Source organism: Cebus imitator, unplaced genomic scaffold, assembly GCF_001604975.1.
Source record: "Cebus imitator isolate Cc_AM_T3 unplaced genomic scaffold, Cebus_imitator-1.0 Scaffold234, whole genome shotgun sequence".
NCBI lineage: Eukaryota > Metazoa > Chordata > Mammalia > Primates > Cebidae > Cebus > Cebus imitator.
In genome coordinates this window covers 113,416-123,909 of record NW_016107549.1, presented here as the reverse complement: position 1 = coordinate 123,909, position 10,494 = coordinate 113,416, and the positions used below count along the sequence as shown (strand labels likewise).

General features: G+C 56.7%; 1 protein-coding gene across 7 annotated transcripts in view; it reads left to right on the top strand.

Moving 5' to 3' along the window:
• The first annotated feature begins 1,319 nt into the window (after window positions 1-1,319).
• Window positions 1,320-10,494, top strand: part of PKN1 (protein kinase N1) — a 41,508-nt gene continuing 32,333 nt past the window's right edge. The window contains exons 1-3 of one of the 7 annotated variants that reach the window (XM_037727522.1): window positions 1,642-2,011; window positions 3,050-3,114; window positions 9,944-10,244. In XM_037727522.1, coding sequence (XP_037583450.1) covers window positions 3,058-3,114; window positions 9,944-10,244 — 358 coding nt within the window. In that variant the 5' untranslated portion in view covers window positions 1,642-2,011; window positions 3,050-3,057. The other 6 variants (XM_037727524.1, XM_037727525.1, XM_037727523.1 and 3 more) reach the window with 6 other exon arrangements.

The window sequence follows — 10,494 nt, the reverse complement described above, 5'->3', positions numbered from 1 at the left end:
CAGCTCCATCTGGGGAGGCAGCCTGGGACCTGGCAGGCAGAGAGGGAGGGCCCAACCCTGTGCAAGGTGGTTCCTGACAACCCAATCCCTCAGCTCCCCCCCCCATACCTCGCTCTGCCTTGTCCTCCTCGTCTCTAGAATGGGTGGGCTGGAGAATTAGAGGGAGATATTTCGTTTCTCAGGGATAGGGCCATAGACATCCTGGCTTGATGATTGGGGTGAGGGGCTTCTCAGCTTACTCACCTGCAAAACTGGAGGAAAATAACTAGCTTGGGCCAAACTTGATTGGCTCATGGCTGTAATCCCAACATTTAGGGAGGCCAATGCAGAAGGATTGCTTGAGTCCAGGCTGGATGGATTTTGGATCAGCATAATTCTCCTCCTCTCTTTCTGTCGTTAATATCCTCCAAAGAGTTGCTCAGAGGGAAAAATAAGAGCGAAAACATCGCGGCCTGGTTTCTGGGATGACTGAAACTACACAGAGCCACGCGTAACCAAGGTACCTGCAGCCCACTGCGCTTCCGCATATCTCCAGAGGGCGTCAATGTGCTGGTACCGCCGCCAGGGAGCGCTCCCCGCCAGAGCCCTGGGAACATGGTTTGGCTCCTTCGCCTGTTGTCCGAAGGAGTGAGGGGTCCGACGGCGGCCACGAACAAAGGTCATGCTCTGCAGACCCCGGAGATCCTCTAGAAATTCCGCAGAGGCCTCCAACCTCCTCTTGGGCACAAGTCTGCATTTATGGAGCGCCATCTGCATGCAGCAGCCCCGAAAAAGAAGGCGGTGCCCATTTTATAGCGGGGAGAACTGAGACTCAGAGGCCACAGACGTCCCCAGGATGAACAGCGAGTTGGGATTCAAACCTCTTTTAATAACAATAACAGTAATAGACGCCGGGCGCGGTGGCTCACGCCTGTAATCCCAGCACTTGGGAGAGCGAGGTAGGCGGATCACCTGAGGTCAGGAGTTCGAGACCAGCCTGGTCAAACATGGTTGAAACCCCGTCTCTACTAAAAATACAAAAATTAGCCGGGTGTGGTGGGGCGCCTGGAATTCCAGGTTTCTCGGGAGGCTGAGGCAGGAGAATCACTTGAACCCGGGAGGCGGAGGTTGCAGTGAGCCGAGATCGCGCCACTACTGCACTCCAACCTGGGCAACCAAGCAAAACTCCGTCCCCAAACCAACAGCAAAACAACGAACAATAACGATAACATTAAAAGTGGCGGCAGCCAACACTTACTGAGCGTCTAGTGTGCTCTTGGCCTGCACTGTCTCACTGAATTTTACCGACACCCAAGAGGCGGGTGCCTCACTCCAATTTCACTGATGAGGTGCTCTGAAGGGTTTGGCTTCCCCAAGGCGTGGAGCGCTGGGATTTTAATGCAGATCTGCCCAGAGCTTGTCTCCAGGTAACGGGGAACCTTCCAAGCCCTTGAATAGGGAACCGCGGATGCAGGCATCCCGAGCCTGCAAATGCACCGGGGTGGGGTTGGGGGGTTGTTTTTTCAGGGGTCCCGGGAGGCCCAAAGGCCTTGGCCGCTCTCCGCTTGAACGCGGGGAGCCGTTCTCCTCGGGTTCCCGCGCGCTCCAATGAGGGACCCCTCGGCAGCATGCGGTCGTCGCGGGACCCGGAAAAAGGCAAGGCGGGGCGCCGATGGGGGCGCTCGGGGCTCGGGAGACGGAGGGGGCGGGCGGGCGGGACCCCGCAGCCCCGGGGGCCTCTGGGAGCCCCTCCCCACTCGGCCCCGCCCCCTCCCCGGGCGCGACCTCCGGGGTCACGTGACCGGGGCCGGCGGCCGCTGGGGCCGGAGGGCGCGGCGCGGGGACGCGGCGGCCTGGCCAGGCGGGGCCGAAGCCGAGCAGGCCGGAGCGGGCCGCGCGCCGGGGAGGGTCGCGCCGCGCCCGCCCCCTCCCCGCCGCGCCTGGGGCGCACGCGCGCTCCTCTCGCCGCCCCTCCCTCCGCGTGGGGACCCCTGGCGGGCGGCACGAGGACATGGCCAGCGACGCCGTGCAGGTAGGCGCACCTGCGTCTGGAGTCGCGGGGTGACCGGACGGCGCCGGGGACCCGGTCCGCGCGCTGCCAGGGGAGCCCCCCAGACCCCCGAACCGGACCCGGGTAGCGAGGGCGGGGGCCTGCAGAGCGCCGAGCGCCCCCTCCCTGGGCCGTGACTGTGGAGCCAGCGAGGCCCCCTTCTCGGAAGGTGGCGATGTGGACGGGGCTGGTGGGGGGGCGATCCCAGAGGCAACCCCCTGCCGCACCCCCAAACTCGGCCTCTCCGGGAGAACTAGAAGGGGCGCGGCGGAGGCGCGACTTCGGGTGTCTGTGGCTGGCTGGGAGTCCCGGTGCCTCTCGTCCCCCCAAACTCATCCCCCTCCCCAGGGTTGGGTGCCCGGCAGGTGCCGCTCCACCTGGGCCAGGTGCCTGGCGCGGTGCCCTGGGAGGGGAGGAGGCCGCCGGGCCGGGCCCGTGCCCTTCCCCCGCATAACAAAGCTCCAGCCACCCCCGCCTCTAGACAGCTTTACGATCTTACAGACGCCACCCAGATTGGCACCTGTTGGCGGAAGTACCCCAGTCACTGCATTAGGTCAGGGGACTGGGGTCTCCCCACTTCCACCCTCTGTGCTGTCAGGTGGAACCTTCTCCTGGGTGGAGAGTGTCCCCGTCAACAGGCCGGGGATGCTCCCATATATAGAATCCTACTTTGCATGGTGGCTGGGCAGGGCTGGGTCACCCCCAGCCTCCCAACACACAGGTGACTGGCACCAGCATCCTGCCCAGCCAGATTCCCCCTGTGCCACCTGGTGGATATCACTGCCCTGGACTCACCACCTTCCCCGTCTGTGACAAGCAGGGCCAGGGTGACTACCAGCCTTCTTTGGTTCAAGTGACCCAAATCTGAGCAATGTCTGTGCCTTGGTGCCCCCATTAGCACCTCTCCAGCCAGTTCACCGTCCTGTGGTTGTTGTGTAACTGGGTTCTCGTCTCCTTCTGTACCTGCCCCCGGCCCCTCTGTGTCTCCCCCGTGACCCCTGGTCCCTCCCCCTTCCCCAGTCCTGCTGATGGCCTGCCGGCCTTGCCGAGGAGCTGGGCGTATCTGGTGTTGCCGATCACACAAGGTTAGACCTCAGGGCCGGGATGGGCCAGGGTCCCTGCCTCTACCCCTGGCCCAGAGTGGGCTGTGTAGGAATTCCCGGGCGCTTGCATGCGCTTGGCGCATCCCACACATGACCCAGGCAGGCTGTCCCACACCCTGGTCCCCCGTTCCCATCTCCTCCCCTGTCTCTTCCCTGGTTCTTGTCTTTCCTCTCTCATGGCTGCTTGGGCCTGCCGCCCTGTCCCTCTGTCTGTCCCAACGTGTGCCTGTCTGTTCTGTGTCCTGCAAACGGATGTCCTGTCCAGATTCCGGAAACGCCCAAGGCATTGAAATCTCCGGATGTGGGGGTCTAGGTCCCTGGCTGCGCTGGCAAGTCGGGGATTCTGGGAGGCAGGTCCTCTGGGTCTGAGGTCTCTGCTCCATGGGGGAGCAGGGCTTCTCCATAGGCCAGGCCAGGCCCCTGAGTCCTGGGTTTGCCTTGCTGGCCCTCAGGTGACCCCAATGCCCTGGGTAGAAGTGAGTCACACTCAGGGGAGGAGAACCCAGGAGCCCAGCCTCCCTCCCTCTCTGTGTTACAGACCTCAGCTGCTGGAGGTGGGGCTGAGGGAGGCTACCTCTCCTCTCTGCCTGGACTTCCCCAGTTGAGCTGGCCCTGCTCTTGGCTGTGTCCTTGCTCTGCCTGCTGGGATTGGGGTGGGGCCTGACTGAGCAAGGGTGGTATTTGGTGAGCCTGGGTTTAAATTCCAGTGCTGACACTTCCTTGCTGTGTGTCCTGGGCCCAGTGCCTTCGCCTCTCTGAGCCTCGGTTCTGACCTAGGAAAAATGGGACTAAGAGGGTGTTCATGGGAGAGAGAGACCAAGACCTGGCTAGCACTTGGCAGGCGGGGCTGCGGTGAAGGCGTTACTGGTAAGCGTCCTGGTCAGCAGCTCAGGGTGTGAATCTATGTGCTTAGTGATTTATTTACTTATTTACATTTATTTATTTTGGGGGAGAGAGTCTTCTCTGTCACCCAGGCTAGGAGTACAGTGGTGCTATCCTAGCTCACTGCAGCCTTGATTTCCGGTGTTCAAGTGATCTTCCTGCCTCAGCCTCCCAAGTAGCTGGGACAAAAGACACAGACCAACACACCTGGCTAATTTGTTTTTATTTTTATAGAGACAGGGTCTCGCTCTGTTGCCCAGGCTGGAGTGCAGTGGTGAGATTCTAGTTCACTGCAACCTCAAACACCTGATCTACAGGACTATAGGCGTGCACTGCCACACCTGGCTAATTTTTTTCCTTTATTTATTAAGTTAAATTAAGACTGGGGTCTCACTCTGTCACCCAGGCTGGAGTGCAACGGCATGATCTCTGCCTCCTAGACTCAAGCCATCCTGCCACCCCAGCCTCCTGAGTAGCTGGGACTACAGGTGCCATCTGGGCACCACCACGCCCAGCTAATTTTTATATTTTTAGTAGACAGGGCTTTGCCGTGTTGCCTAGACTGGTCTTGAACTTTTGAGCTCAAAGCGACCTGCCCGCCTGGCCTCCCAAAGTGCTGGGATTACAAGTGTGAGCCACTGCACCCAGCCTTTCTTTTTTTCTTTTTTGAAAAAGGCTCTGTTGCCCAGGCTGGAGTGCGGTGGTGTGATCTTGGCCCACTGCAACAACCTCTGCCTCCTGGGCTCACCTGAGCCTCCCATCCCAGGGCTCCCAAGTAGTTGGAAGTACAGGCACACATCACCACACCTGGCACATTTTTGTATTTTTTGTAGAGATGGCATGTCACCATTTTGTCCAGGCTGGTCTGATCTCAGGCAATCCTCCGGCCTCATCCTCATAAAGTGCTAAAACTGTTGGCAGTGCCGTCATACCCGGCCAATACTTTTTTATATTTTGTAGAGATTTTTTAGGTCTTGCTATGTTGCCCAGACTGATCTCCAATTCCTGACCTCAAGCACTGCTCCTGCCTCAGTCTCAAAAGTGCTGGGATTACAGATGTGAACCACTATGCCTGGCCAAATCTATGAACCTTTAACCGTAGGCTTCTCAGCCTCAGCACTGCTGACACTGAGGGCTGGGTTGTTCTTTGCAGTAGGGGCTGTCCTGAGTACTGCAGGGTCCTGAGCAGCATCCTGGGCCTCACCCTGATAGAAGCCACTTCCCTACCCACAGTTTGACAGCCAAAAATGACTCTGTATGTCACCACATTGTCCCTGTGTTTGGGGAGGAAATCTCTCCTCCATTGAAAACTACTGGGTTACTGGCCAGGCACTTGTAAGCTCAGCACCTTGGGAGGCCGAGGCTGGCCGATTGCTCGAGGTCAGGAGTTCAAGACCAGCCTGGCCAACGTGTGAAACCTCGTCTCTACTAAAAGTACAAAAAATAGCTGGGCATGGTTGGCACGTGCCTGTAATCCCAGCTACTCAGGAGGCTGAGGCAGGAGAATCGCCTGAACCAGTGAGTTGGAGGTTGCAGTGGGCCAAGATCATGTCAGTGCACTCCAGCCTGGGCAACAGAGCGAGACTCCGTTTCAAAAAAAACCCCAAAAAACAAAAAAACCAACTACTGTTACTTCCTTGAACCTCAGTTTCCTCACCTGTGAAGTGGGAAGATTGTTGGCAGCTACTCAGGATGATTAGGGAGGGTTGGGAAGATGGTGGGAGTGATACACTTGGTGTGTGTCGTTCCTCCCTAGGGCAGCTGCCCTTGAGATCAGTCACGGGCCAAGGTTAACATTCCTCGGCTGCGAAATGGATGCTCCCAGCTGAAGGACATAATGCCAGGGGGCCATTTCCTAGCCAGCATTTGTAATCTGGGTGCTCTCATTTCAAATTGAGGCGGGGTGGTGGGGTGGGGGGGACTCACACCTGTAATCCCAGCACTTTTGGAGGTCAAGGCAGGAGGATTGCTTGAGCCCAAGAGTTTGAGATTGGCCTGGGCAACATAGTGAGACCCCAGGTCTATGAAAAATACAAAAATTGGGAGCTGGGTGCAGTGGTACACGCCTGTAATCCTGGCACTTTGGGAGGCTGAGGTGGGCAGATCATGAGGTCAAGAGATTGAGACCAGCCTGGCCAACATGGTGAAACTCCGTCTCTACTAAAAATACAAAAATTAGTCAGGCATGGTGGCGCGCGCCTGTAGTCCCAGCTACTCTGGAGGCTGAGACAGGAGAATTGCTTGAACCTGGGAGGCAAAGGTTGCATCAAGCTGAGATTGCACCACTGCATTCCAACCTGGTTTTTTTTTTTGAGACGGAGTTTCGCTCTTGTTACCCAGGCTGGAGTGCAATGGCGCGATCTTGGCTCACCGCAACCTCCGCCTCCCGGGTTCAGGCAATTCTCCTGCCTCAGCCTCCTGAGTAGCTGGGATTACAGGCACGTGCCACCATGCCCAGCTAATTTTTTTGTATTTTTAGTAGAGACAGGGTTTCACCATGTTGACCAGGATGGTCTCGATCTCTTGACCTCGTGATCCACCCGCCTTGGCCTCCCACAGTGCTGGGATTACAGGCTTGAGCCACCACGCCCGGCCATCCAACCTGGTTATAAAGTGAGACTCCATCTTAAAAAAGAGAGAGAAAAATACAAAAATTAGCCAGGTGTGGTGATTCGTGCCTGTAGTCCCAGCTACTCGGGAGGCTGAGCTGGGAGGACCGTTTGAGCCCGGGAGGTAGAGACTGCAGGGAGCCTGGATCATACCATTGCACTGCAGCCTGGGAGACAGAGTAAGACCCTGACTCAAAAAAAGAAAAAAAAAAAGTTACCTGAGATATTCAACCTAATTGTAAATTAGCTTCATATTAGGTATTTTTGCCCAAATGTAGGCTTGGATAAGTGCTCTGAGCACATTTAAGGTAGCAAAGGGGGAACTGTGATGTTTGGTAGATAAGGTATATTAAATACATTTTTGACTTAAGATATTTTCAACTTATGATGAGCTTATCAGGAAGTAACCCTATCATAAGTTGGCGCATGTCTGTAATTGTTCTTGAACATTACTGTGTATTTAGCAAGTGGTTTTGTAGGCTGTTGATTTGGGGCATTCTTTTTTTTTTTTTGAGACAATTTCACTCTGTCACCCAGGCTAGAGTGCAGCGGTGCGATCTCGACTCACTGCAACCTCAGCCTCCCGGGTTCAAGCAATTCTCCTGTCTCAGCCTTCCGAGCAGCTGGACGTTTCACTATGCCCGGCTAATTTTTGTATTTTTAATAGAGACAGGGTTTCACCATATTGGCCAGGCTGGTCTCGAACTCCTGACCTCAAGTGATCTGCCTACCTCAGCCTCCCAAAGTGCTGGGATTACAGATGTAAGCCAACGTAACCAGTCTGGTTTTGGGAATTTTTTTTTCTTTTTTAGACGGGGTTTTGCTCTTCTTGCCCAGGCTAGAGTGCAATGGCGCATTCTTGGCTCACTGCAACCTCTACCTTTTGGGTTCAAGCAATTTTCCTGTCTCAGCCTGCCAAGTAACTGGGATTACAGGAGTGCACCATCACGCCCAGCTAATTTTTTGTATTTTTAGTAGAGATGGGATTTCACCATCTTGGCCAGGCTGGTCTTGAACTCCCAACCTCAGGTGATCCACCCGCCTCGGCCTCCCAAAATGCTGGGATTACAGGCGTGAGCCACCATGCCTGACCGGTTTTGGGAATTCTTATCCCAGCCTCCCAGTGCTGTCCCCTAATCGAGTTTGCCCAAGGGAGGTGCCACCGGGCTGGCCAGGACCCTGGGCCTCTCAGCTACGGTCAACAACAGTTGGCCACTGGACTGAGAGGAAGCAGGAAGTTGGGACGGCCTGTCTGCAGGAAAGGGGCCTCGCCTCTGAAGAAGTGGCCCTTCTGACCCTGAAGGGGAAGCCGGGCGGGGGACAAAGGGTGGTTGGTAGGGTCTGGGTGTAGGGACGTATGCAGGTAGTCACAGGGCTGGAGGCCTTTGGGAGCATGGACGCGCTGTGAGGGCCTCAGGGAGCGTGCATACGTGTGTGAGCATGTGCACATGCATGAGCATGTGGGCCTTGCCCTCTCAGGAAGGTGGGAGTGTGTCTTGTATGGGTTCTAGAGTGATGCCTATAAGCACTTGTATGTGTTTGCAAATAAGTGCATTGTATGTGGTAGGCATGGGAATGGGTACCCTGTGAACCCATGTTCCAGGCACACACCTGCAGGCATGAAAGCGCAAACACAGGCTGGCATGGTGGCTCACGCCTGTAATCCCAGCACTTTGGGAGGCCAAAGTGGGTGGATCACCTGAAGTCAGGAGTTCAAGACCAGCCTGGCTAACATGGTGAAACTCCATCTCTAGTAAAAATATAAAAATTAGCCGGGTGTGGTGGTATGCACCTGTAATCCCAGCTAGTCAGGAGGCTGAGGCGGGAGAATTGCTTGAACCTGGGAGGTAGAGGTTGCCGTGAGCTGAGATCGTGCCACTGCACTCCAGCCTGGGCAACACAGAGGGAGGCTCTGTTTCAAAAAAGAAAAAAAAGAAAAAGTGTGCAAACACTTGTGAGCTGTGTTCTGTGCACATGCTCATGTGTATGTGAAGGTGTGTGCAAACTTACGTGAGTCCCTGGCGCCTGCATCCCCTCCTGGATACACCACGAGTGTGTGAATGTGCAGACTGCCTATACCTTGGACATTCTCTAGGGACAGGGAGCAAGGACTGTCCCTGGGTTTCATCTAGAGGAGCAGGCTTGGCCCTAGAGGTGGCTGATGGGAAGGTCCCTTAGATGCCCTGAAGTTGGCCCCACGCACGGGGTGCTGGGAGTTGACAGGAAAGAGGAAGTGGCGGCCAAGAGGCCCTGGTGGGGCTGAGGTTCAGGAAGAGGGCGGGGCCCTCAGCCCGGACCCAGGATGGCGGAGGCCGATACCCCCTCGGCGCCGGAGCTGGAGGTGGGGGCTGGGGTCCCTGTGGGAGCAGGCAGAAGGGAACCCCAGGTGGCATAGGCTGGTAGTTCTACCCCAGGTACCTCTCAGTTCGGGAACAAGGAAAGGAGATGGGGCACTGGCCTCAGAGATCTCTGTTTGGAGGATGAGAATATCCAGGGCCCTTCGGGGCTCCCAGGTTGGTGGAGAGACAGGAGGGAGCCTGGGCTCTGCTCTTCAGGGTCCCAGTTGTTGAAGATAGGAGAAGAGCAGATGAGGCCTATCTTTAAGACCCCATAGTTTGAGGGTACAGCAGAGAGAAGACTCGGCCTGCCCTTGGGATGCTGTAGTTTGGGAGTGTAGCTGAGGAAAGACTTGGCCTGCCCTCGGGATGCCGTAGTTTGGGGGTGTAGCTGAGGAAAGACTCGGCCTGCCCTCGGGATGCCCTAGTTTGGGGGTGTAGCTGAAGAAAGATGAGGCCTGCCCTCAGGATGCCCTAGTTTCAGAGTACAGTAGAGGGAAGATGGGGCCTGTTCTCAGGACCCCATAGTTTTGGGGGTACAGCAGAGAGAAGATAGGGCCTGCCCTTGGAACCTCGTAGTTTGGGAGAGCAGCAGAGAAAAGAAGGAACATCCTTTGGGACTCTCTAGTTTGCGGGAGGCAGCAGAAGGGAGACAGATCTTATTCTTGAGACCCCCTTAATGTTGGGGACACCGTGGTGATGGGGGTGATGAGGCTCTGCTCTTTTTTCTTTTTTTTTTTTAATGTACAGCAAAACTACAATCAGGAGAAGAGGCCCTGCTCTTGAGACCTCTCAGTTTGGGGGTGTGGTCAGGAAGCAGTATCAGGGCCTCGCCTCACCTTCTAGTTTTGGGAGTCAGAGGAGGTACAGCAGGCCTGTCATGGGAGCCCCAATCCAGGGCAGAGGCTGGGCCAGGCTGGCTGCATGTGGTCTGCACCCAGAGCCCTCCTCCCAGCCCCACTGACCCTGCTCTGTCCCCCATAGAGTGAGCCTCGAAGCTGGTCCCTGCTGGAGCAGCTGGGCCTGGCTGGGGCGGACCTGGCGGCCCCTGGGGTGCAGCAGCAGCTGGAGCTGGAGCGGGAGCGGCTGCGGCGGGAAATCCGCAAGGAGCTGAAGCTGAAGGAGGGTGCTGAGAACCTGCGGCGGGCCACCACCGACCTGGGCCGCAGCCTGGGTCCTGTGGAGCTGCTGCTTCGGGGCTCCTCCCGCCGCCTCGACCTGCTGCACCAGCAGCTGCAGGAGCTGCACGCCCATGTGGTGCTGCCCGACCCAGCAGCCACCAACGGTGAGCAGGGGTGCCCCCAGGGATGTGGGACTCCAGGGGTTCCAGTGCCCACTGGGTCACCCATGGTCTCCAGAGCCAGCTTAACCCATCTCCACAGACCCCCAGGGAGATGCATGCCATGACCCACCCATCCATCAACACCCAGAGAGGTGCATACAGCCATGCCAGCACGGGGTAACACTCAAGACTGTGCATCCCTGGCTTGCATACATCTTTTTAAACATTGTTTTTTTTTTTTTTTTTCAAATAA